Here is a 26786-nt window from a genome sequence, read left to right as displayed (position 1 = left end):
GGGGCTGGGAGGGTCTGGGAGCTCCCCTCCCCCACCCTCCAGCCAGGGAGGCAGAGCGGAGCCTGGGAGGGCTTTGCAGGGGTCCACCTGCTCTGACAGTCGCCACCATCCTTCCCACATTGGGCCCCATCCCCGCGGTCTGTGACTCCGTGTTAGCACAGGGACGTCGGCCAGGACCTGAGACCCTCCCCAAAGCTGCCGGGAGAACCAACCCCAGGGTTGCCCAGCCACAACTGCCGGGCTGGTTTTTGGCGTAGGTGGGCACGCGGGCATTGGAGCGAGGGCCAGACATTCGGGGGATGGCCCCAGGGGGGCCCACGGCACCCTCAGGCCCAGGCCCGGTGGAGGGGCACTTACCCTGTTATCACCTTCTGGGGCCAGAGGGTCTGTCATCCAGGACCCGAACCTTGAGCCAGAGGTCTTGACGGTCACGGGGTCACTGATGCCCGTCAGCTTGCCACAGGCTGAAAGACAATGCGTAGCGCAGAAGAGTGAGTCCCTTGGCCCGACCCCGACCACCCACTGCAGGAGGATGTGGGTCCCCTCTGCCCCTCTTGGTCGGGGTGTCTGCCTAACAGCTGCTCTTGCCCCTCTTCTTCCTGGTGATACCCCCAGCCCCAAAGTCCCGAGAAGCTCCCCTGGTCCCGCAAACAGAGCCCCTGAGGCCAGGGTGGATGGGGAGAGGGAAGAGCGACACCCCCACCCCCCTGCCTCACTCCCTCTGTCCTGTTAGGCTCCCTGCAAGACTCCGTGCACCACCTGGGTCCCGAGGCACCTCTCTGGGAAGAGCCCACTGCTCCACGCCCCTGGGCCAGTTAGAACCAGACTAGGGGAAAGGCCCGCTCCTTCCCTGGAGAGCCTGTGAGCGTCTCCCGCAGGGGCAGGGGGAGAAGGTCCCTTCTGCCTGGGGGGAGCCCTGCGGCTGGAGAACGGGGGCTCTGGAAGCACTGACGGAGCAGGCAGCGGGATGGACGGGGCCTCAGATGTGGCCTCGATGCCACCCGTCTCACAGATGGAGGCCTGCGGGGAGAGAGGGACTCAGAGCCACGCCAGCACTCTGCAGAGCGGAGCCTGGGACTCAGCGCTCTCTGCAGCCCAGCGCCCTTCCCACAGCCCCGGGGGCCTGCCAGGCTGCACCTGCAGGCCCGGCAAAGACTCCACAGCCACTTAGGTCTTCCAGAACAAATGAATCCCAGCCAGCCTGGAGGGCAAGGTGTTCCTGAGCCCTAGGAGCGGGATCAGCAGGTGGACACAGTGCAGTCAGCAAGGTCCCAAGAAGATCCGGGTGCTTTCAGAAGATTGTCAGTGACTTAACCCGGGGACACAGTTTAGCTGGGATAATCCCGCAGAGTGGAGGGCGGGCCAGGCCTCAGAAGCTGGTCTCTCTCTAAGAAAAAGCGGGGTGAGTATCTGCATTAGCATCATCACGCTGGGCTGCAAAGATAGACCCCTGACACCCCAGCCCAGCGCCTGGCATCCCGTTTCTTTGTGCTGGCAGGAGCGCGGAGGCCGCAGGGAGGGATATTGGCCGCCTGCAGGCAGGAATGGTGGGGGGGGGCTGGCTCTGCACCCAAATCCCCATCAGTGGTGCCGCCCTGCTCATGACCAGCTGCTGCCTTGGGTCCACACCTATTTCTACCAGACTATCCCTTCCCCTCTCCAGACGGATTTCCTGTCTGTTCCACTTTCAGGAGCAATCGTGTGCTCTCCCACATAAATACTGTCCCCTCACAGCCCGCGGCTTCCTGGCAGGAGTCACTGCTCGTGGGGCTGGTGGCAGGTCTGCAGGTGGTCTAGGTCCCTGCTGAGAATCACAGCAAGTTTGCTGGGCCCCGTGCATAAGCCCCCCATCTGTGGGAGGACAAGGGGGACTGGAGGAAGGTCCCAGGTTTGCCAGTGTCTACAGGGACTGGAAGAAAAAGGGAGTGCTCAAGGCTGGTGTCCCCCTGCACTCTCTTGGCTCCTATGACCTCGGGGCCCCGGAGGCTGCCCCCAGGAGACAGCAGCTTCTCTGAACTGGGTGGGAATCGGGAGATGTTGACAGGGGCCACCTCCAGCCTCCAACAGCGTCCCCACCGCTGAGCCAGGGGACAGTGGTCCTGCCGGCAGCCCGGAAGCAGGAGCCATCGCCCCCAAGGGTGTCAAGGCTTAGGGAGCCCGGGGGTGCGTGGATTTTCCATCCAACAGCACACCGTGGGATCCGGCACTGCACAGCGTGATGCTGACTCAGCCGAGGTTCCGGCCAAGACTGTGCGGCCACAGCCCCGTGCTGGAGACCTCCCTGAAGGAGACCAGATGTCTGTCCTCCATATCACACCCAGCAGGTGAAGATGCTGGGCCAGGGCCCCAGCTCGGCGCAGGTGCCTGGCCCTTCCCACCTCCACGCCTTTGCTCTGGCTGATCCTCCACCTGGCACGTCCTCCGCCCGCCCTCCCACCTGTCCTCTACGGCTTGGCCCAAACCCAAGCTTCTTCCCAAGACCTTGCCTTCGGAACCCCACCCACCCTGTCCTCACCGACTCATGCCAGGGACCACACATGTCCTGCGGCCTCGGACACACATGTCAGCGTCCAGGTCTTGCTGCCCCAGGCTACAAGCTTGTTGTCCTCTCTTGCTGTTTCCCCAAGGCTCTGCCCATGGAATTGTCCGTGAATGAGTGAGGGAATCATCTCTCAGGTACTCAGAGGTAAAATGATTCATCTCTCAGAAAACCCTCACGATGTCCTTCGCCACCGGCCCCAGCAGAGGGGACGGGAGGTGAAGCAGGGTCACCCTCCTCCGAGTGTGGCACAGACAGTTGGCCTTTTCCATAAGCCCAGAGGGCAGCCACGGGGGCCGAAGCAAGGGGAGCTTCTAGAAGGGTGCCTGACGTGGATGCAGTGCTCAGTGGAGGCAGAAGCACGACCGTGATTGTGGATTCAGATTGAGGATGTGGAGAAAAGTCGGGGTCGGGGCTGCCTCAGACCACCCCACTGCGTCCTGCCCACTGGGGGCCTTCGGGCCTAGAGCAGAGCAGGGGAGCTGGCCACTGCGGGAAACAGGCTGCAGGTCAGGTCTGATCTGGAGGGGGATGCTCTGCAGCAGAGCCTGCCCTCCCCGGGCTGAGGCCTGCACCCCCCTCACCCAGGTGCTCCCCGGCTCCGAGGGCGGAGCACCAGCCTCCCCAGCCCCTTGAAGGGAGCCTTGAAATCATGGATCAGAGCGTGCAGAGAAGGGTCTGGCTGGCCTGGGTGCCCTGCTCTTCCAAATACTGGCTGCAGCCTCAGGTCTCCAGGGCCTACCGGGCTGGAGGCTGCCCCCCCCCGCTTGAGTCAGGGAGTTATTTTTGGTTCTCTGTCCAGACTGGTTCTGCCAAGACCTCAGGAGCTGACAGGATCTAAAAAAGCCCCATGGCAGAGCCTCATGGAGGAGTCTTGGCACATTCAGTTCAGGAAAGTGTCCCTCTCTGTCACGAGGGCTCAGGATGTGCGTAAGGAGGGGAGGAGGCTGGGAAAGCGCCCCTGCGCAGCTGCAGCTCAAAGGAGGTGGAGCTCCAGGGCCAGAGCACCCAGCTGGGAGGGCCTGGCCGCCCTCACCCTCTTCCAGAGCCCAGGGCCAGAGCCCAGGACGGGTGTCAGGAACGAGGTCACCGTGCAAAGCCGGGAGCCTGGACAAAGCAGTGCCCTGCAGATGAAATCATTTGCCTCTTGCTATTCCTAGAAGGAATCCACTTCTGAACAACAGCTGGGACAGTCTCCACAGGGAGCCCTGAGCAGGCCCAGGGTGACATGCCCACCAAGGAACCAGGCCAGAGACCAGAGCGAGGGCCCGAGAGCCCCATAGCAGGCAGGCTGGGCCCTCAGCTTTTGGTCTCCCTTGGTCCCAGCTTTTATCCCTCATGGACTGGGAACCGTTTGCAAAGCTGGGAGCTTGGGCAGGCACATGTCCTCGTAGCTGGAAGAACCTGAGGACAAAGCAGAGCCAGAGACTGGGAGTGGCACCAAGGGTGGGGGGGGTGACTCATCTCCCCTCCGCATGGGCAGGGCAGGGCAGGCGCCCGGAGACCTCTCACCAGGCACGATCCTGAGCACCTCCTGGGAGGACTCCAGAAAGGGAAGCCTGCCCTGCCAGGATCCCACTCAGGTCAACACACGAGCAGCACTTTAGCTGTGGGTTGGTTTCTTTCCCGTGGGGTCTCCTGCAGGCAGAGGCATCTCAATCCTCCACTGAATGCAAAACCCGCTCGTGCTATTTTCGGCATCCCCCTTGCCAGCAACTCCCTCCCCCTGCCCCTTCGGGTCCCTGGGAGCAGGTCAGGGCCAATCCCTCTGCCTTCCTGAACCTGCTGTATCTCAAGGGCTAGAGAACAGGAAGGGGGCTTCAGACTTGCCTCCCCCAGGAGAGAGAGCCCAGGATGTGGTGCCAAGGCAAAGCACCATGCCCTGACATCCCAAACTGGCAAAGAAGTCTACACCCTGACCATTAGCAACGTGGACCCCGGGCTGGTGGGGCCGCTGACGCTGAAGCCCACGGGCTTCATTCACGTGTATTCTCAGTGGAACAAGAAGACCCCCAGAGATTCCGATGCCTGGCTCTGGGTGTCTGGGCACTTCCTTCCCACTGGGGGAAGGCCTAAAACTCAGCTATTCCCCCCTCACCCCCATTTTACAGACAGGAAAATTGAGGCCTGAAGCTAACAGGATGCTCAGGACACGTTGATGTATGAAGAGCATTCTGTAATTGGATCCCGAGTCTCTGGCTCAGTTGCTTTAGCTGCTGGGTCATCTGACTGTGTAGGCTCCCTGGGGGTGACTGTGAAGTCTCCAGCCCCAGCCTGGGGGACAGGGTCGCTGGGCAGCTCTGGCGCTCCCCTGTCTGGGAACAAGGGGAGCTCAGGGGAGCAGTCAGAAGCCGCCTCTCTTGCAGAGGATGCCCAGAGATGCGGAGCCCCACCTCCAGTTTTAGAAACGGAGTTTCAGAGTCATTTCTGGCTGGGCCTCTGGGAAAAACATACAATCCCATTGAGAGAGCAATCTTTACAAATAGAAACAGAAAACAAATGGAACCTTGTTTTTCTCTGCGTACATTTTGGGGTCAGGAATTACCAGCCACGTCAACTTAAAGAGAAGGTGGCCACAAGGAGTGACCTGTTGAGGGCACGTTGTCGGGGGCAAGGGGTGGGGCTGCAGTGTCTATACCGGGAAGGTAACGGGGACCAACAGTGAGACTTCAGACCAAGGAGCCAAGGCGCTGAGGGGGCAGGGTTGGGGGGTACTGAGAGGCCAAGTCGTGCAGGAGCCCCAGCCCCTGGCATAGCTGTCAGGGAATGGGGGGCCCCCACAGGCAGGAGGCAGGCTCCTCTGCCCTATGCTCCCGGAACCTGCAAGCAGGCGAAGAGGCTGCTAAGATGGTACCCATTTGCAAGGCTGAAATAAAAACCATATCAAGCAGCCACAGGATAGGAATGTGGTCCCTAAGTTACTGAGCTTGAATGGAAACCTAGGGAGAGGGAGGGGCCATGTTCAATCTCTCATCTGCTTATTTATCTACCCCCACACTTACCCACCTACCTGTCTGTTCATCTACCTACCAACTGTATCTGTCTGCCTGCCCGCCTACCTGCCTACCTATCACTTCCTACTTGCCTGCCGACCGGCCGGCCCTGCGGCCCCCCACTCTGCCAGGCATAGTGTGAGCCACGATAGGAGGTGTCCCTGGACTCTCACGGTGATCCCAGGGCGTGGGGACTCCTACACCTTCACTGCACAGATAAACAGGTGGCTGGCCCTCGAGAGTCAGTGCCTGGGGAGAGTCACACGGCCGCAGGGTGATACCTAACTACAGCCAGCCGCAGACCGAGGGCCATCACCCTTTGGTGTTCATGTGACTCACCCGGCCGTTGGTTAAATGCAGATCCCTGGGCCCCCCACAGACTCCGATTCAGTGGGTCTATCTACAAGTCAAGGTGTTTCTGAAGAAAGAAACCCAGAGGCGAGACCGCACAGCTGCACCCCGATGGGAGAGCACACGGCCCCTGGGAGTCATCCTCTCTCTTTACTCCCAGATCAACCACCTCAGCGGCCCAAGGGTAACTGTGTGGAAGCCCCAAGATCCTAAGCCGCAAGGAAAATTGACGCAGCTTCTAAAAATAGGCCAGGTGCTGATGGGAAGGCTGCTCGTCCCGAGAGGGGCAGTGTCCCCCTGGGAGAGGCCTGTGGCTTCTCAGCGTTTGTAACTTTCCACTCTGAATTTCCACTTTGCTCCTTGACCCCCTACAGGGCAAGCGTGGAGGCCCCATCTCAGTTTCTCCCTGGTATACACAGTCCGTATCCCGGGGTGGGTAGGGGGGAATAAAATAACCAAAAGCCCCCTCACCCCTTCATTCTTCAGAGGCTGAGACCCCCGGGTGGAGGGTCTGGACAGAGAGAGGCGGTCAGCGTGTGGTCTAATGCTGGGTAGAAACCCCAACCTGTGCCCAACGGAAATAATTATATAACCCGTAGTCATAAATACGGTCCCATAATCGTGAACATTCTAAATATCACACCGACCCCTGGAGTCAGAACGGGAAGCGGTGTGGAGACTGCCCAGCCCTGACCCCTCCTGGGGCCGTCCCGGGTCCCCCAGCCCCTGACACACCAGGACAGGGGCGCCATGAAGCGCATCACTGGAAAAACGCAGTAGACAATCCCTCATGGGACTCAGCAGAAGTGCCCACATTAAACCAGATTAAACTCCCAACGCCTCTTGCCATCCTCCCCAGGCTTGGGGGGACTTTCGAGTGTTTGCCTTTGCTGGGAGGCCTAGAGCAGCGTTCGAGATAATCTGGACGTTTGGACCTGCTCAAACGGGGGCTGGCTGACTACTTCCTTGCCTTTCGGATGTTCTCTCCCTTTTGCCTCACGGCACCAGGGATTTTTAAAAGTATTTGCTACTTTGGGATGTTGTAAGTTTATAAGAAGGCATTTGGGGTATATGTGGGGGGTGTGGGGTGGGAATCAAGTTAGAATAACAGATAAAACCTAAGGGAAACTTCTTCATAAACCAAAATTACACTAAAAATTATCCTAAAGTACACTAAGGATACCGTATGAACATGAACAACCTTGGTGTCAAAAACCAGTAGGTGAGAAGGGCCAGCTACTCTCCACACGAAAACCTAAGAATGAACTGGAAATTGGAAACGTGGCAGGAGAGTGGGCTCAGACGCCAGCAAGTCACGATTTGTGAGAGCACCCAATAGGGAAGTTGATAAGGCGAGCGGGAATTCAAGCACAAGCCAGAATCTAGAGGGGTCCCCCCCATGGCGGGGGACCCCCAGATCTGGTGCCTCCCCAGAAAGCAACAATGGGGTTGAGGAGCCTGTGGGCTCAGAGGCTCCCTCCATCCAGGCTGTTAGGACGGACTGACGCCTTTTCTCGCTGTGAATGGCAAGTCCTCTATGGTGGTGTGACCGAATTTTCTTTCCTCTTTTATTTAAACCACGCATGATTCGCTACCTCGGGAGTTTCGTCAGCCCTTGTTCCCAACCTGGAGAGAATATGAGATGTATGTTTCCAGCCCTATTAAACTCGTGTCCTAAACACACCCATTCCACACACAGACACACCCACTCATACATACTCTGCAGATGGTATGTGGCATCGAGTCCCTTTTCCGGATGTGCGACTTCATGGGGTCTGCGAGCCGGCCTTTGCACAGTGCCCTAGGGCGAGTGCCGTCTCTGTATGCTCCCCAGCGGGAGCCCTACCCAGAAGCCCTAATCCAGCCGCGGCCTCCCTGAAGCCAGGCGGGCGCTGTCCATTTCAGCACCACTCCCTAAGCCTGTAGGAGAGCGGAGGTGGGCCGTGCAGCGCCACGCCCCCGCAGGGTTCTGGTCCTACCTAGTTTTTGCATGCATGCACGGAGCCTTTCTTCAAGATTGGACACTCTGCTCTGAAGTTCATCGTAGTCATAGGCGCCAATTTCCTCTTGCAGCTCGTTAAGCACTGACGTCAGATTCTGGACCTCCTCCTTAAATTGCAATACCAATTTGGCATCGGCCTTGTACTCTTCCAACACAGGGATCAAAGGCCTAAGTTCATCCATTTTCGCTTTTATCGCCTGCAAGGTTAAAATAAGCTGGGTTCAGTGCTCTGCGTGCAAAAACTTGCAACACCCTGCCTTGGCCTGGCTTCTCCCCGGGTGAGGGAGCGTGTGCACACTCCTGTTTCATTTATAGGTTTATGTATTCTGGCCCAAAAGAGTTAGGAGAGCATATTAAACAGTCTTCAGAACACCAACATATTTGGGAAAGGTCTTTATTGTCAGTTTAGAATGCAACATCTTAAGGTTACATGCTTTTAATCACACACACAGTTTCTTTTTTTTTTCTTTTTCAAAAAATGCATTGACAAGGGTTCAAACTATCCATGGAATGCATCTACAGTCGCATGCAAAAGAGGATCCTGGTTGTGTTCAAGGTTCCTTAGTGATATGGTGCTAAGTATTGGAAAATAATAGTAAAAATGCATGGTGCAAAAGCTCTCTGACCCTCTGTCATGGTTACATGGGAGTGGACTGCTTCTTCAGTCACTGCAGCACTGAAAAAACGCTTTTAAGTTAGCCCTGCAAGCAAGAAAACGAAATACTGTTGAAGAGCTACCTCACTAGCCTGCCTTAAACAGACAGCCATTAATAGACAAATATTTTCATGGTCACTTAAAAAAAAAAATCACACTCCATTGCTAGATTTAGTCTAAACCAACTGCTTGAACAGTTATAGAGATTCCCTCACAATCCCTGGTGAAATTCTTAATGCAATTAAAGCATGGTCAGAGGCAAGGGGTTGCTTTTCCTCCCCAGGGGCCATATTGCTCCAAATTTTGGACCTGGGAGAGATGCCCGTGTGGACAGTGCTTGCAAAGCTGAGCTAGCTCATGGCGGCTAAAGAGACCCCTGTCTTCAGAGGAATTGGACTCTAGCATGGCACAAGGGAATGCTGGCCTTTCAGGGAGAGACACAAACTCTTTTTGGTCAGGTGGGTCAAAAATCTCTCTCTCTGAGATAATTCACGATGACGTTGTCAGAAGCAAGGACAGCAGAGTCACCTGCCTCCAACGTGAGCAACTGGCTCATTGCTCCTCGATAGGATCAGGCCTGCTATTATTTTATTTATAATATAGATTTATTACTTCGTTAGCCTGCCGTTTGGTCTGTATAATGTATCGGTTTTAAAAGTGGATTACTTCTTGCTTCATGCAGGGAGCACATCAAAGGAAAACATTAGCATAAAAAGGACAGGAAGACAGAGCATCAGCAATTTCTAGTCAAGCAGGGCTGTGTAATTTGACCTGTTCATTTATATCTGGGCTAGATTGCTAATTAACATGCACGTGTACCTTAATTAAGGTGCATATAATTTTTCAATTTAATCATTTTGAAGCTGAGTAAACTAGAGGTGTATATATATGTATATATACATATTTCTATATATGTATATATAATTTTAGGTCAAACTCTGGCTTTAAAGTCCAGAGTGACCCAGAGAGAAAAAGAAAAAAAGAAAAAAACACTTACCAGGAAGTGAGAAAGATGTTGGTGTCTCTCTCTTTCCTCCCTGCAAATCTACAGTGTGCCCTGTCATAGCTAAATTAGGTCAGATGTGAAAAATTGCCCTGAGTGATCCCTGCTCAGAAATGGCTCTAATCAATTAAGCTAATCCTTGGCTAATGGGATTTACCTATAGCAGCTGCAGAATGACAAGGACCAATCATGTCTCTTCCCAGCTAATCTGTGACCTGGCTTCTGAAGCCAGGTCCTGGGACCCTGGCCTGGGAAGCTAATGGGGGCTGAAAACCGCCGCTCTGTCCACCCCTTGACCCTGTTGTTCGCCTAGCGAGGGCGAGGGCAGGGTGCCTCTCCATTTCCAAGGATGGTGGCAGCCGTTTGCAAGGCCAAGGGCAATTTCTGCTGGGCTCCTCCCCAGCCCCGAGTTTCTAGTTCTGGAGGGGAAGGGGAAAGCACAAAGGGAAACCAAACCCAGTCTCACTAGGAGGAAGGAGCAAGCATACCTTGAACTGCCTGGCCAGGTGTTGCTTATGGCTTTCCTCCACCTGCTTGAACTTGGACTCCAGTCCCTTCATCTGGTTCTCCATTTTTTCCACATACTGCAAGTCCCTCTGAGTCCGCCTGTCCAGGACCTCTATGGATTGAGACATGTTTTGCACCTGTCAAAAAGGCAACAGGTTCAAGAAAGGAGCTGCAGCAGGTGCCCGCCCATTTTATTTGCCTCCTAATACACGACAGTGACCTTTTCCACACAGCAGACACACTGGGAACCAGAGGCGGCCCATGCATTATTTACTAGTTAATCACCAGCAGCGGGGAGTGTTATGACCAAGAACTCCCCAAACAGAGCAAATTGGTTTGGTAAACATTTCCTCTGCCATGTTCCAGAAAGCTTTCTCTTACGGCCGGGGATGCAAATCAGGGGTTCAGGAACCTCGGGTCCTCCCCAGCTCACAGCTCCAGGCATAGAAGGCTTTGGGTAACTTTTTTTTTTCTTCTTTATTTTGTCAGAGGGGAGGGGACTGTGATTCTGCAGGATGAAACCGGTTAGGCAGGCATAAATACCAACAAGGATGAATAGTGCTTTTGGGCTTCCCCCACCCCAGGTGGAGACTCTCTGTCCCCCTAAATCTCACAGGCATCCTGCTGCGAAGGTTGATGGCAGGAGCATGGAGTCAAGCTACAAGGAAACTGCTCTCCCTGACTCTGCATCAACCCTTGTCCCCATCTCGCGCACCATCCATCACACCTCCCGGTATCATAGGTAGATGACTGTTCTGTAAACACACACGTTCAGTGCATACAGTCAGGAATCAATCACCCAGCAAATGAAGAGTCGCTGTTCTACATCTTTGCAGGCAGATCTGAATTGAGTCTAGCCTCAAGATGGAACTTTAATATTCAACAGGATTCCAGAGAGCTTAAAAGGAAAACCGTTTCAGTGCAGCCACCTGCCAGGGCATTTTATTTCTGGGAAACTGGCTGGTGCATCTGTGCACATGCATTTGGGGCGGTGGGGAGGCGGATGGAGCTCAGGAGTGTGCAGCGGTGTTTGGGCCACTTCTCAGAATCTAATCCAATCCCCAGGGAGGAAGATACCTTCACGACCACCGCAAATCTTCGCATCTGATTTCATGCTGCCTTTGAAAACCCTCTCCCTTTCTCGGAACAGAATCATTTGGGCATGACACATAGCCTGACTCGGTCAGTGAGAACATGACAGTGCGGTTTCTACCACTTATGGTACATCTTCCACCCCCACAAATAAAATAAAGTAAGAGCACAACCGAAAGGCTGCTCGGTAGGAGAAAAACCGGTATTACTCATTGCAGCATTTTAAAATGCCTGGAATTTTATGGCTAGTTATTTAAAAGTAACACACAAATCCAGTTTAAAAATTCAGGTTTGTAAAATACACCATGTGGGTGACTCTGATACTCTCTGATCCTTTCTATAGGGAACTGGAAAACATTTGCTCTATTACCTTCTCTCTCCCTGCCCCCCTCACCTGATTCTGTCACACTGAATAACCACAGGACTTCCTTTGAGAAGAGCTGTGAGTTTTGGTTTCCTTCATATTTTAAAGCCCAGCCCAAACACCACCTCCTCCAGGGAGGCTTCCAGGATGCACCAAAGCCAGAAGCGGCTGCATACTACTTGGAAACGGCATCACCTCGCTGGCGCAATGCCTGACCGGCAGTAACCACACATACACATCTGTCTCAACCACCTGGCTGGACAGGCAACTCGGGGTGGGAGGGGCCTGGGGCTTATTCACTCCTACAACCACAGCACAAGGCCCCCCCCCCCCCCCCCCCCGGCGCCTAATGCACGGAGGGCCTCCTGCAGCCACAGTGCTGGGAGGAGGAGCACAAATGGCCGCTCCAGTCAAGATCCCTCTCCCCTCTGGAGACGTAGGGTTCCTGCCGTGTTGGCAAAACCCACAAGAGCAGGGGCTTCCGTGGGCTGAGCAGAAGCTGCTGGGTCCGCACTCGCTCCAGACTCAGACCTCCAACGGGGGCCACACGCAGCGCGACGGGCTTCTCATTTGCCAGACAAGGAATGCTTTTCACGAATTTTAAATAAGATTAAATTTAAGATCGAGAAAACAAATTTTAAAGATGCCAAGCTACTCCATTGCCTTAAAACAAAATGCGGACTCTCCTACTGTCTGTCCCACCTGGAGCGAGGACCCCCACTCTGGCCGGTCATAAAGCAGACGAATGAGCCGAGGTGGGTGTTCTCCCTCCAGAAGACCCCGGTCTACGCCCCCATCCCTGGGCCATCCATCCTCTTTCCTGCAGGATGTGTCCCTGAGAAGCCAACTGACGAGCTCAAGGTCACACAGCTATCAAAGACGCAGTCCTCCCCAGGCTGAGCCCGTCCTGTCACTTACTCCATTCAATCTTTATAAAACCCTGGGAGGTGAACACTATTTCGAGTCCCATGTTATGCATAAAGAGACCAAGGCTCAGAGAAGTTAAGCCGCTTGTCTACCATCCCACAGCGGGCAGCCACGATCCAAAGCCTGGCCTGACTCCAAAGCCCCTACTTCCAAAGTCAGGGCTGGTGGCTTTTTCAAAGAGAACAGAGCCCACGGCCCCCACAGGCCTTTTCCACTCAGCGGGTTTCCAGCGGCCCTCAGCCCTGGCCGCAGGTCGGCACTGGGGCATCTGTAGGGTACTGGGCTCCAGGCCCTCCCAGGGACCCCAGGCCAACGACAGTCGGACCCCTGGGTGTGCAGCCCATGACCGCACCGCTGGACGCCCCTCGGGTGGAGCTCCACGTGCAGCTAGGCTGGAGAAGCACAGAGCTCCGCGCCTCGGGCTCGGTTGGGACCCCAGCCCCACCGAGGGAACACACCACCAGAGCCTCGCACCTCGGTGCCCCCTCCCCACAGGCAGGAGCAGCCCTGCCCCCGCCACACAGTCTGAACGCAGGAAGCCACGGGGCCCTCTTTCACAACAAAAGGCTGCTGCCCTCTGAAAACACAGTGCCCACTGGGGTATAAGATAGGGCTTTAAACCTTTCAGCCCTGACACCCTGGAGTATGGAGGCAGAAAGAAGGGCCCCAAGGCCTGCGCTCCCAGGGGCTCCAAGAGCTTTCTGGAATCCAGAGGGCACCTCCCCCAAGAGCTCCAGGGCCCGAAGCCTGCCCCCCAGCCCCCGCCTGCCCCCCCCCCAGGTCCCAGAGGCCCCTCCCAGCTCCACCTCCTTCCTCTGCAATTCTGAATAATTAAAGGCCCAATTAGGCTACGGTCTAGTTCAGTGTTAATGAACGTTGTGGCATGTGCTAAATGTGTTTACTTTAATTCTTTCTAAATGAAGTACTGGGTGGGCTGGAGACAGCAGAACAAAGACCACACTGTCACCCACAGTGGACCAGCACCACGGCCAGGCTGCGCCCATGGCCTCTGGGCCCTTCTCCCCCCGCACACCCATCCCGGGGACCGTGCAGAGCTGGGCGCAGCCGGGAGTCGCTGACCCACACCTTCCCTCCACACTTGGGGAAACTGAGGCCGAGACAAGGACCTGCCCTGCCTGCAGCTGTATGAGGGCTTGTGGTTGAGCTGGGCTCAAAACTGAGCAGTTCTGACCGAGCACCGTGGTGCTGTCCTCTCCAAATGCACGGCCACGACCTTCCCCAGCAAGGAGCACAGCCCCGGGGGGTGGGGAAGGGCTTCCTCAGGGCTCAGGCCGCTCCCCACCCCATACCCCTCAACCGTGGCAAACCTACGGCTTACCGGGGTGTGTGTGTGTGTGTGTGTGTGTGTGTACGTGGGGTACGTATTTGTGCTGTGTACGTGGGGTACGTATTTGTGCTGTGTACGTGGGGTACGTATCTGTGCTGTGTACGTGGGGTATGTGTGGTGCACGTGTATCTGGTGTGTGTGTGGGGGGGTGTGGAGGAGGTTTGTGCATGGTGCGTGCATGGGCGTGCGGTGTCCGTGTGCGTAGGTGGATGGTGAAACGGGGTGAAAAATCTCGCTACGTTGACATGATTCTTGTATAGGTTCTTTGAAATGACGGGTGTAAAGTGCGTGTTTGCACCGCATGGCGCTGCTGGGCTGCCGAGGGGCAGACTCGGGGCACCTGCACCACATGGCTAGCGATTGGCAGATCCAGTTGCTCGCGGGCCCCAGAAAGAGCCCACCGGCCGAGACCCAAGGGGCCCCCAGGGCGCTCTCCCGGGGGGCTGCATCACTAGGAGAGATGGGGAGATGGTGGCACGGGGGAGCAGCCCACGCCCCCCGCGGCTCCCCAGGGCAGCGACCAGCAGGGGCTACTCGTCTCCTCCTGCGCCATCCGTGGGGGGCCTCCATCCACCCAGTCATCCATTCACAACTACTCTGAGCACGGACACGCCGAGAAAGAGGGAGGTCTTGCCACCGGGACAGACCGTGCAGGCCAGCCCGGCCCTGGGGCTGGTGTGGGCACACACTCGCGCACAGACTCACCTTCTCCAGGAGCTGCCTTAGCTGTTTCGTGCGGGCATCCCGTGAACACATGGTCTGCTGGGGGGCGACCACTGTGCAGATACACCTGCCCTCGCTGTCCTGGGCAGAGCTGTACACCTGCCAGCTCTCTTCAGGGTTGGTGGGCAACACCTGGGGAGGCAGGTGGGGTGAGGGAGTGAGAGGGAGAGAAGTGAGACCATAAGGCAGTGCATCGGGCACGACAACCAGGGAGGGCTGTCCAAGTCCGACCCCCTGGCAGAGAAGGAGAAAAGCGGTCCGAAGACACGTTCTGACCACGGGGACGGACGGACGGGAGCCCCTGAGAACAAAGGGGCGGAATCCCATCGAGGCTCCTGGGGCTAGAAGGAAGTCAAACAGGCACAACTCTAAATTTTGTTCAAATTCAGGGGATTTTTCAATTCCAGGGATGTTTGGTGTTCTGGCATCTGACCGAATCGATAGGCCAGGTAGCAGGGAGGGGGAGAGGCCGCAAGCCGGCGAGGAGTCAGGCCGGAACGCGAGTGCCTGGTTGACTCACAGCAGCACGTAATTCAGAAACAAGATCTCCTCCCCATAAGGCTGGCGCAGCCTTGCAAAGCCGTCCCTGACGCTTGGAGATGGACACCCGTGGTAAGAGCCGGGATCCGGCAGCCCGCTAGCCCAGAGCCGCAACGACCCCGAGCCCCAGCTGCCGTCCCGCAGGAAGCCTGGCAGAGACTGCCCGAGGAGATACCAGCCTTCCAACTCTGCGAGGGCTGCTACCCACGAGTCATTTGGTGGCTGTCGCCAAGTTTCTGGTGCCATGTGGGGCCAGGTCACACCCAACCTCGGTCCTGGGGTATGCCCAAGGAACACCGAGAAACCAGGGCTGTGCCTGGCTGCTGTCACCTTGCAGCCCAGCTCAGGTGCTGAGCACTCGGTACACGGGGAGGACACTACTGTCCAAAAACACTCCCCTAGCACAGACCCTCCCCCGCAGCCTGCCCTGTCGCCTCAGGTCACCTCCCTGCTATTTTTAGCATGGGGATGGGGAGGAGAATCTATAGTAGCTATACATTCGTTTCATTCATTGCCAACCCCAGAAGCTGAGGACCCAAACGCAGGAGCGCAGTCATTACGAAAGCAACGCTGGGTGCCATCCTTGAAACACCCGGTGGGGTGAACATGACGAGGGTCTTAGGTTGGGGTCACGTGGAGACCTCCTCCCAGAGCACTGTGCCCTGGGCAGCCAAAACCAGGCAGGAGAGGAGCCTCCTGCCCGCCACCCCCCACCCCAGAGGGAGCCAGCCTGGGGCCCTTCCTCACATCCTCCTCCGCTCAGGGGTGCTTCCCGCTTAGCCTGGCTCAGCTTAGCCTGGCTCACGCAGCTCCAGCCACCATCTGAGTCAGCCCTGCCCACAGGCGCCCTGGCCACTCGCCCCCTCCCCCAAGGCCTTGACAAGGGAAGAAAAAGACACCTGGGAAGCAGGACGGAGGGGTGACAGGACCGAGAGGGGGCCAGCTCCACAGCAGGTGCCTCCCAGGGCCCCGCCCCGGCCACTGCACCTTCGGGCTCCGGGACCCTGAGGGACCTGGCGCGGGGATGAACAGGGAAAGGAGGCTCAGGGACTCGGAGCCACCAGCTCGCTCGCCTGCCAGCTGGTCCACTCTGGCAGTCCAGTCCGGTCCGGCTTTCACAAAGTAGGGCGGGCTCAGTTCGAGCGCTGGCTGGACCAGCCCCGACAGGGTGGAGCAGCGGCATCCCCACCCCTTACCTGCTGAGTGACCTTGGACAAGTCCCCAAGTCCCCTGCCTCAGTTTCCTGACCTTGTCAGTGAGGAACTTCCTATTAGTTGAAGGGGACTCCAAGCCTCAGAGTCCCTGAGGCCCCCTGACCCCCCCCCCCCGGGGGAAACCCAGCAAAAGAAGGAGGTGGCGCCCCTGGGGGACCAGGGCGGGCCACTGGCGGGGGGGCGGGGCAGCACGGGGACAGGGTCACCCCCCCACTGGGGGGGCCGCGGCGGACCCTTGCCCGTGCCCTTGGCCCTGCGCCCTGCTCGGCGCCGCCCAGCCCGGGGTCGTGGTCGGAGGGGAGCAGGCGGGGAGGGCGCGCGGGGCGGCGGCGGGGACTTACGCCGGTGCTGCGGTCGAGCGTCCCGCCGCTGGCCGCAGAGAGCTTGGTGGTGTTGAGGCCCACCAGCGAGGGCAGCGTCTGGGACATCCAGTTGGTGATCATGGCCATGGTGCTCAGCACAACCCCGATCTTGAGCAGCGGCACCGACATCGCGCCTCGAGTCGCCTCCCTGCGCCCGCGCGCGCCGGCGCCAGCTCCGCGCCCCGGGGCAGCCTTCAGGCGGCCGGCACCGCGGCGGGCAGGGGCGCCCGGCCGAGTCCCCGCGCCCCCTCGGCCCGCCGCCGCCCGCCCGCCGTCGCCGCCGCCGCCCCGCGCGCCCCGGCCATGGCTGCGCCGCCCCGGGCGCCGGGGGAGAGTGCCCGCCGCCTGCCGCCCGGTGTCCGCGCTGCCGCCGCCCCTCCGCGCCCTGCGCCCGCGCCCCGCCGCCGGCTCGGGCTCCGGCTCCGGCTCTGAGCGCCGCGCGGGCTGCGCGCGGGGGCCGCGGCCGGGAGGCGGGGACACGGCCGGGCGGCGGCCGACGCAATCTGCCCAGGAAATGGGTGGATTTTTCCTCTCCGCTCCGGCTCCCCGCCGCCCCCTGGCTGCTGGCAGCGAGGCATGCAAACCCCAGTCGCCAAGGGGTTGAGATGGGTGTTCAGGGAGGAAAGCTGACCACCGCCCCCAGGTCCTAAAATCCGCGTGCGCCTCGCGGCCTGACTGGCCCGATGGGTTACGCCGCTGCTACCCTCCCTCCTGGCTGAGTCAGGCCTGGGCAGCCCTGTGGGACCACCCGCACCGGAGCGCGCGGTCAGCCCTGGCTGCCCAGGACATACTTGGGGGTGGCTCCACGCTCCCCAGGCCAGCCCTGCCGCCCCCCTGAAGCCGGGAGGGGGGTCTCCAGCCCCAGCGCTGGGGGAGAGGGAAAGAGGTGTAAAGGGGAGGGCTCTCTGGGAGCCGGGGGGGCCAGGTGCTCTAATGCCTCTGGGAAGAAAGGAGTCTCCCGGCAGTTGCCGGCACCCACCAGTGTGGGCTCCTGGGTGTGGGTGGGAGCAGTCTGTGCATGCAGGAGGGGTTCAGGGCCCAGCTTGCAGGGCAGGAGCTGGGTGCAGGTTTGGGGCATCTGGGCAGGAGAGCAAAAGGTGCCCCGCCCATGAGGAGCATGGCCCTAGGTGGGGGGCAAGGGTGGTGGTCCCAAGCCCTGGTGCCCAGGTAGAGGGGCAGGGCAACCTGGCACAAGTCCCCAGCCCTCTGCAGCGTCACGCCAAGACACGTGCGAGTCTCTCCAGAAGCCCGGGGCTGACTGGGTCGAACACCTTAATGGGGCTTTAGCATTTGCAGGAGGCTTCTAGGGGATGAAAGGCACATCCTCCAGTCGCTCCCATTAAGCTTTCCCAGCCATTTGGGAAGAGAAGAATTCCCCAGATCACTCACTACACTCTCTTCTGCCTGGGTGAGAATAAATCTCCCTTCCCGAACAGAGATCGCAAGGAGCCAGCCTTCCTGGGGCCCACCAAAGATGGACACCATGTTCCTGGGGCTTCACTCTGCTCTGTCCCCTTTCAGAGAGGGGACTTGATTCCAGTCAGGGCGGTCCTGGCCTGAGTGTTGGGTGTGAGACCCCGCTGAAGGGTTTGCTGATTGGTTTCCCTGATGAACGGGAGGGAGTGCAGGTGGCCAGTTCCAACCGTTGGGGAAGGGCGCCATCTCCCAGCGTGTGCTGGTACTGCAGGCTCTGGGGACCGCCCGTGGAGTCCAGGTCACACCAGGTCGCCCGAGGCGGGTGCTGGAGGCGGCATCCACCCGGCTACCCGCGGTCCGCCTCCTTCCTCTGCCAGCACGCGATGAACAGATTCAGGGCGCAAACCACTCACTCAAGTCCCACTGCAGACTGTGGCCGCTTACTTGGTGGGAAGAATTTCAATCGAACCCAACCCAGCCCAACCGACAACTCTCAGGCCCTCCATCCCGAAGCCGCAGGTACTTGCTTACTACCTACTAGTGCGAGACAGGGGTACAGCGTGCGGCAGACTGACCCGGGGGCGAGGCCAAGACGCGGGGACAGCGTGCTGTGCAACCCCGGACAGAAACAGCCCCAACGCGGGAGCAGATCCCCGGCATCGCAACCGAGTACACGCCCTGGCCAGAGAGGGGCGTCGCCGATGAGCCGCTCAGCACCGAGAATGCCGACGCGGGCAGACGGCCTGCCACCGGCTGGGAGACGCTGGCCAGGGCATCAGCCCTTCTCCGCCTGTTTCCCCATCTGTGAAATGGGTTCAGTAATAGTAATCGTCACTTTTCTCCGCACGGTATTATGAAGACTGGCCGGTTGCCACAGGTGCAAGCTTGGAGACCACTAAGAGCATCCTGCTTTGCACAAGACAAAACCTACTCAGGAGCCCCTCTGCTGAGCGACCAGGGTTTAAGTGAGCGGCAGAGCTGGGATGCGCCCCCACGCAGACCTCGGCCACCCCTCGTGAGAGCCACTGCTGGTGACGCAGACATACAGATGTGAAGAGGTATCGCCGGACACGAAAACGATCCCCACCAAGCAGAGCCACGTTCTAGGGAGAGGACGCTCCAGATGGGCAGATGTAAAGAATTAGACCAAAAAAAAAAAAAAAAGCTCCTGATTTTGAAGAACTTCTGATTTCACTTTATGTCAGTAATGTCCCATAAGGATTTACAGTTGGTTCTCTAAATCTGAAGAGCGCCAACTTGGCCAGGCTCCTCCACGGAGAAACCGGAGCCCAGGTAGTTGGAGACCGTGGAGCTGGTGCTCCATCCGAGGACCGCTGGGCGGCTTCGCTCGCTCGCCCGGGACTCCCTCTGACCCGGGCACAGCCTGGGGCTGGCCTGGGGATGTGAGGCCCCCTCCGCAGTCACGCTGGGGAGCGGGAGGGTTTCTGGCACCCCCCCCAAGGCATGGCTGAGAGGCTGTCTTTTACACGTGTGGCTCTGGGTTACTCCCACCGGGTTTGCCACACGTGGACAGTGCCTCGGAGTTCCTGCAGCTGCCCGGGAGCGAAGCTGACCCTGGGACGTCGGGGATTTGAGAAAGACTCGGGGGCAAAGCCAGCTCACACCCAGCCCCTCCTCACCACCTCTTCCTTCCTGTCGGTGTTTATAAAGAGGTGGACAGAGGCACCCTTCACATCCCTCCCTCCCAGAGGGCATGTGTAGACAGAACAGGGGTGTGCAGTGGGTACGGCCCTCCTCCTGACCCACTGGCAGCCTGCACCCCAGCCACTCTGCCCTACTCCCCTGAACCCCTGTCCTGCACCCCTGCCCTGCATCCCTGGCCCCCTGCCCCGCACCCCTGCTGCCTTGCCCTGCACCCCTCCTCTGACAAGCTGGAGGTTGGAGGGAAGTCACCTCCGACTCATCCAATCCCAAACCAGAGTCCTCTCCAGTGACTGGAATCCATGAGTCAGTAGGAAAGACTACCACTTTTAATGCATTTGAAAGGGTCATCCGAGAAGCCTCAAGCAAGTGTAATTCGATTTAGAAGGCTACACAGTATTTCCCAAAGCAAACTATGAATTGTTGAAGAGTGAGGCATTTGGATTAAAGATCCTTGGCTTCGGCCAACCCCAAATGTTCCTGAGGAGGAACTTAAATCCCAATTTCCACACAGCTTCCCTTGAAGCAAGGGCTCACTTACGTTCACAACTCGGAATAGCCACGTAACCCTGACTGAGCCGGCGCCGTGCCCCAGACACCCTCACGCTAGGTGCCTGATGTCCCTTAATCGTTGCGGACGCCCCTGGGCGATGCTCTTGCTGTGTCGGGCTCAGAAAGATGACAAGACCTGTCCAGGGTCATCTGGGGTGCCTGCCATTCCCAGGACCAAGCTCAAAAACGCAGTGGCCCTCGGCCCGACGGATATCATGGTGTCTGCCCCCCTTGTGTGACAAAGCAGCACCGACGGGTGGCCTCTAAGCCACAGGCTGAGGCTCACAGCGATGGAGGCTGGGAGTCCGAGAGCAAGGCAATGGTGGGGTCGCGTTCTGGGAGGGCCCGCCTCCTCGCTGCGTCCTCACGGGGCAGACGGGGCGAGTGAGCGCTCTGAAGCCTCAGGTCTGAGCATAGGCACATCCCCAAGGAACAAAGTTTGGATGCTCTTTTGCTGTGAAAAAACCATGCACATTTTTCTCAAGCTATCTGCACACAGCTGGGGTGGGGGAGGAAGAGGGAAGACAGACATGGGAGAGGAAGGGGGGGTCTGCACACAGCTCTTCAGCTCCTTCCAGCCTGTATGTGCCCTGGCCACTCACTTTCCTGCTGGGGAAGAACATCCCTGCCGCGGGGAGAGGGTCTGGTCTGGAGCCGGGCACCTTGGGAGGAGCCCACAGGTGACCTGAACCCCCTCTCCCAGCAGCCATGGAAGACCACCACGGGCAGCCAATCCAAGCATCATCCCCTTATCCCGCCCCCTCCACGGCCTCTGGGTTTACCCCGGGTGGACGGCGGTGGACGGGGTTACTGCTCCTCACACACACTCCTGAAGGGGTTTCCTCCTGGCCCAGCCCTGGGCACTTGCTGGGCCCTCTGTGGTGGAGGGTCTCCCAGCACCACCGCTGTGGGGCTGGGCCGTGTGCAAACGCCAGGCGTGCGCTGTGCTGAGGGCACTCTTCTCTCTGCCAGACCACCAGGAGAGCATGTCCGGAGAGGGGCTCAGAAGACCCAGGCCGGGGCTCCGCCAGCCTGCTACGAGCCTGCCCCAGACATGCTTGGTCGTCCTGGGTGCCACTGCGGTTGGAAGTTGTTAGCCCAGCTGCAGAGAGCTGGCCCATCCCGGTGCCGAACCTCCTCCCAGGCCACTTCCTTCCACCGGCCGCGCAGGCTCAAGCTCCTCTGAGGTGTTGGGACTCACGGCGTCTCTTCCAGTCCCCAGGGGACAGTGCTCTGTTGACCCACAGCCATCCCCGGACCTGCTTCTTCCCTGAGCCACGATGCCCCCTTCCAGCCCTCAGTCCTGATTCTCTGTCCATCCAGAGAGCTGGTTGCCCGTGGCCCCTCCCTGTTGGCCCCACACCCTCTGCTCCTGCTCTGGAAAGTTCCATGCTGCTTTCATAAACACTGCCTCAGACTGGCTCACGTCCAGACCGGGAGGCCACGCCTGCATGTGCTCTTAGTTGCCCATCGGACATGGGGTCCACTTCTGGGGGCGGCCCTTTGAAGAGCCCGGATGAGATGACTCTGCAGGGCCCTGTGGGCTGAGCTTGTGGTTTTCAGGGGGGTCCCATAAACGTTACTGTTCCCTACCGTCCATTAAGGGAACTCCCCATAACTGATGGAGGAGGACGGACTGGTTTCTACGGAGTCAGTCAATGATCCTGACACGAATTCACGGCTCCTGACACGGATCAGAATGTGACATAGTTATAAAAACATCTCAGAGTCAACGCTGGGGTCCAGCTGCGGATGCAGGAGGCACCCGGGAAGTCAGTGCCCGCGCAGAGCGGGACCTGGGCATGGCCAGACGTTCTTCCCTCCCAGAGCCCACGCTCTGCCCTCAGCAGATTGGGACCCTCTCCCCGCTGAGCCCAGACTCGGCCTCAGAAAGCTGCCCTGCAGAGGGTGTGTTGTCTCCAGAGAAATAGAGTCCCTCGATGCCATGCCCCCGGCGCCCTCTCCCCACTCCCCACTCACAGCTGACTCTGCCCCTGCATCCACAGGACGAGGCCCGGAGGCTGGGCTGCCCAGGGATCGGGAGCCTTGGTGCGCTGGGCAGGGCAGGGGCTCAGGGACTCACGTCGGAGAGCGGCGGATTGTTTCTGAAAGCCTGCCTCCGTTTCTGCTCCGAGTCCTGCTCTGCTGTCAGATTTAACACCAATACCCTGTGGTGCTGAGTACGCTATTTATAACATCTTTAAATACACCTCTGTTCTCTCTTCGACCCTCAGACACCCCAAGCATCCCTTGCAGCAAGCGGGAGTAACTTTCTCTCCAGAGCCACCGCGAGAGCCATCTTGCACCCTGGAGAAGTCCCTGCCATGCAGCCTGAGCGTCTTGCACGCTCGCTAACGCTGGGGATGGGAGTGAGCTCTACGAACCTGCGCCTCTGGATGCGGATGGAGGCTGGACATGGGGCGTCTGCCCACCTCTCCCCAGGCTCTCCCGGCCGCCCACTCTCCTCCCGACCGCCAGACCGTAGCTGTCATTAAACCCTGCATACGGAGCACACAGGACCAATCCCTGTCGCCGAGATGAGAGCAAACGGATTGGAAAGCTCGCGTCTTAAAACACTGCCCGAGAGCAAAGAAGGCGCTTTCACCCTCTGTCATCTGGCCGTGTTGTTGTAAGATTTAACCTGGGCCCAGAGGGCGAGGGAGCCGGCCTTTGCAAGTAGCCATGAGCAGGGTCTGGTCCCTCCTCCCCCGGCGCTGCGTGAATGATGCCCAGAGCCACACATGGTGTGCTGGGACTGCGGGCCTGTCCGTGATTAGCGACGCTGGCTCAGTATATCTGCATGTGCTCGCCAGCTTCTCGGACTCAGCCAGCAAGCACACACAGACATACTGGGACGCGTGAGCAGCTGCAGAGCTCCCTCCGTGCACCCTCCTTTTATTCCCCAGAGAACTGAGATGAGGGGCCTGGGTGCATTCTCCCAGATGCCCCCCGGACGGGGACTTGCTCGAGGCCGCCCACCCTTCATGGTAGGACGGAGACCACAACGTGGACCCCCCCCGGGTGCTCTGCTGCTCCCCTTCTAAAAGCTGGGTGTCCAGGTCAGAACATGGGGCCCGCAGCCAGAGACTCGGCCGACCGGGTGCCCCAGTGCGGCTCTGCCGAGGTCTGCAGCTCTGGCTCGACGGCTGCAGGCACCTCCCTTCTGGCTGCTGCTTGTGACCTTGAGTCTTTCCCTCTACTTCTCACGTTTTCTCTCCACCTTAACAGAAACGTGAGCTCGGTGTCGCAGGTGGTAGACAGACCTGGGGGCGCACCAGGGCTCTGTCACGCGCTGGGCTGCGAGGCAGGCTACGTCCCCTTGAGCTTGGACAGTGAGGACGCTGCACGGGGTCGCTGGGCTTGCTCCCCGCGGAGCCAGATGGCGCTCCTGGCGGGCAGCGTGAGTCGGGGCCGCTTAGGCAGCAGTAACCCTTCTTCCTGGGGTTACCCCTGTGCTTGAGGGTCCGGCGGGTTTCTCGTGTGTGCGGCTGCCTGAAAAGCTAAGGGACGGGCATCTTCGCTTCCCAGCCCTGCTGCCCCGGTCAGAGCCGCCCAGACCATCGGGAGGGGCCCCGGCGTGGCGAGGACCCTACGGCTGCGGCTTTTAGAGGCTGAGGGGCATCGGCAGCGCTCCTTTCAGAGCCAAAAATTGGCTCCCCTCCCTGTCAGCCTGGCCGGCAGTTGCCATGTATCTAATTCAGTTTAGCTAGTAATTAGTTTTGTATTACTTTACACGGTGATGTTAATACTGATTACAGGGCCTGATAACTTTAGTAATAAATACAACCCAAGGCAGAAAATTACCTTTCTTTTTATTGGGGAAGGCGGAAGTCAGTGGAATGAGAAGCAATTTGCTCTCAGAGATGAAGCAGCTGCCTGGGAGGAGGATTTACAGCTTTACGCCCTCCTGGTGTCGCAGCACCTCCCTGCCCCCCCGCCCCCGAAGGCGGGCCCACCTGGGAATGGAGCACGCTCCCTTCCCTGCTCCTCTCTGGTGGACCAGCCCTAAGGCAGGGGCCCACAGACCCACCCGCAGAGAAGGAGTAGATGCCCTGCATTGTGAACTAACTGGTTTAGGAGAAGACCACAGTGCTCCTGAGCCCCCAGCCCCACCACCACGACCACTCTGGTGTCCAGTGCAGATGTGGGGGAGGCCAGGGGCCAGGGCAGGTGGACAGGAGGTCAGTGGGGTCACCCGTCCAAGGTTAGTCTCCAACAGGTCACAGAACTGGGCTGTTTTATTCTCGTTAAATTTGCTCAGGGGAGCAGGTCCGGCAGAATCTCAGGAGAGAAGAGATTGGGAGCGATGGGTCCCAGCAGGATTCTGAGGGACTAGCCCCATGCAGTCTGCTCTGTGACACCCGGGCTGTCCATCCATCCACGTCCGTCCACCCACACCTCCCCAAGGGAGTCAGCTTTGCTCACATCTGGACTCAGGCTCCTGGCCCAGCCATACAAGCATGGTGACTCTTGGCCCTCAAGTGCACTTGGCTCATCAGCTGGAAGCCCATCAGGGTGTGCCCGTGGGGGGCTTGCGTCCTAAGGACAGGAGCTCTGCTTCTCGGTTAGAATAAATCAGATTCCTCCACACACCCTTCCTCCTCAGCCTCTGCGGGGAGCCCCCTCCGCCCCTGCTCCTCCCCCCTTCTTGCCCCAGCTACTGCTGGACGCAACAGCAACCTCAGGACCGCAGGCTCACCCATCACCTTCTCCAAGCTCGCCCCTGCTCCGACCCCAGAGCCCCGGGTTCACACAGACTCCTGCCTCTTAAACAAACAATTACGGCAGAGCCTCAGGTCTTCCCACAAAGCTTGTCAGCCCAGACGCCAGACCACAGGGCTCGGACACGCTCCGCACCGTGAGCCCAGGTCTGACTGCACTAAACCCGACCAGCAGGCGTCCAAGAGCAGCAGGCAATAGGGAGGGTGAGGTAGCCACTGAGCAGGACGGGGTCTGGTGAGGGGCGGCCGACATCTTTGAGAGTTATCCAGTTTTTAAAAGGTGGAAGTTCATGCTAAGAGGCTAAGAGCTTTTCTCAAGGTCACCCCAATGGCACCTGGTGGGATTGGGGTACAAATAAGGGCAGCTGAGTCAAGGTCTTTGCTAGAGAGCCCCCACCCATTTCACACCTTCCTATGCAGACAGCATGCTCCTATTAGTGGACCAGGTGGGCCTGGGGCTTATGTAGCCCCAGCTGTCCCACCTCCCGCAGGACAAAGGTCAGTTCCCCTCACACCCAGCCTCCCCTAGGATAGAGGGGTCAGCTCACCTCGCACCCAGCCTCCCCCAGGGCAGAAGGGTCAGCTCACCTCGCACCCAGCCTCCCCCAGGACAGAGGGGTCAGCTCCCCTTGCACCCAGCCTCCCCCAGGACAGAGGGGTCAGCTCCCCTTGCACCCAGCCTCCCCCAGGACAGAGGGGTCAGCTCCCATGCACCCAGCCTCCCCCTGGACAGAGGGGTCAGCTCCCCCACATCCAGCCTCCCCCAGGACAGAGGGGTCAGCTCCCCCACATCCAGCCTCCCTCAGGAGAGGGGTCAGCTTCCCCACACCCAGCCTCCCCCTGGACAGAGGGGTCAGCTCCTCCACATCCAACCTCCCCCAGGACAGAGGGGTCAGCTCCCCCACACCCAGCCTCCCTCGGGAGAGGGGTCAGCTCCCCCACACCCAGCCTCCCCCAGGACAGATGGGTCAGCTCCCCCCACACCCAACCTCCCTCAGGACAGAGGGGTCAGCTCCCCCGCACCCAGCCTCCCCCAGGACAGAGGGGTCCTCTCCCATGCACCCAGCCTCCCCCAGGACAGAGGGGTCAGCTCCCATGCACCCAGCCTCCCCCAGGACAGAGGGGTCAGCTCCCCCGCACCCAGCCTCCCCCAGGACAGAGGGGTCAGCTCTCCCCACACCCAGCCTCCCCCAGGACAGAGGGGTCCTCTCCCATGCACCCAGCCTCCCCCAGGACAGAGGGGTCAGGTCCCCCGCACCCAGCCTCCCCCAGGACAGAGGGCTCAGCTCCCCCGCACCTAGCCTCCCCCAGGACAGAGGGGTCCGCTCCCCCACACCCCACAGAAACTCCTAAGATGCTTCTCAAGGAGCGTGGAGCACCAGATTGGAAATCGCAGAACAAGACCAAGTAAGACGTCTTCCTGAGGACAGAATTCCCGTGGGCCCACCAGCCTGGCACGTAGTAGGCCGTCCATCACTGGCTGGCACTGGACTGAGTGGCTCATCATACGCGAGCCCTCGGGAGAACAGATGGCGCGGCCACGTCCCCTCCCCCGCCTGCCCAGCCGCTTGCATCCCTCAGGCGCGCGGATGAAGCACAGGTAGGAGCCTCGCGTTTCTGACTTGCTCCCACTTCAACGCGGGCTGACCCGCGATCACGATGGCCCTGGAACCTTGTGTGCAGGTCTCTGGAAGGGTCCCCAAAGGGAGGGTGCAGCTGTGGGAGCAACTTAGAGTGGGTGAGGAACAGGATGGGCAGGGGAGACAGACCCCTCAGGGCTCAGCCTCCAGTGCTCGGCTCTCCGTTGGCTTATTT

The 26786-nt window shown here is 59.1% G+C and overlaps 1 protein-coding gene across 2 annotated transcripts in view; it reads right to left on the bottom strand.

The window, feature by feature from the left end:
• The window catches only part of OLFM1 (olfactomedin 1), a 35588-nt gene that overhangs the window by 6274 nt on the left and 2528 nt on the right, over positions 1 to 26786 (bottom strand). The window contains exons 1-5 of one of the 2 annotated variants that reach the window (XM_036108742.2): positions 16600 to 16843; positions 14487 to 14636; positions 10032 to 10187; positions 7863 to 8082; positions 358 to 464 (exon numbers count right to left, since the gene is read on the bottom strand). In XM_036108742.2, the coding sequence (XP_035964635.2) occupies positions 358 to 464; positions 7863 to 8082; positions 10032 to 10187; positions 14487 to 14636; positions 16600 to 16749 (783 nt within the window). In that variant the 5' untranslated portion in view covers positions 16750 to 16843. Of the gene's footprint in view, positions 1 to 357; positions 465 to 7862; positions 8083 to 10031; positions 10188 to 14486; positions 14637 to 16599; positions 16844 to 26786 lie in introns of those variants that run through there. The other variant, XM_036108752.2, reaches the window with a different exon arrangement.

The sequence above is a fragment of the Halichoerus grypus genome, chromosome 14, assembly GCF_964656455.1.
Source record: "Halichoerus grypus chromosome 14, mHalGry1.hap1.1, whole genome shotgun sequence".
Taxonomy (NCBI): domain Eukaryota; kingdom Metazoa; phylum Chordata; class Mammalia; order Carnivora; family Phocidae; genus Halichoerus; species Halichoerus grypus.
The sequence above is the reverse complement of the archived record's forward strand: the minus strand, read 5'-3'. Positions and strand labels throughout refer to the sequence as shown.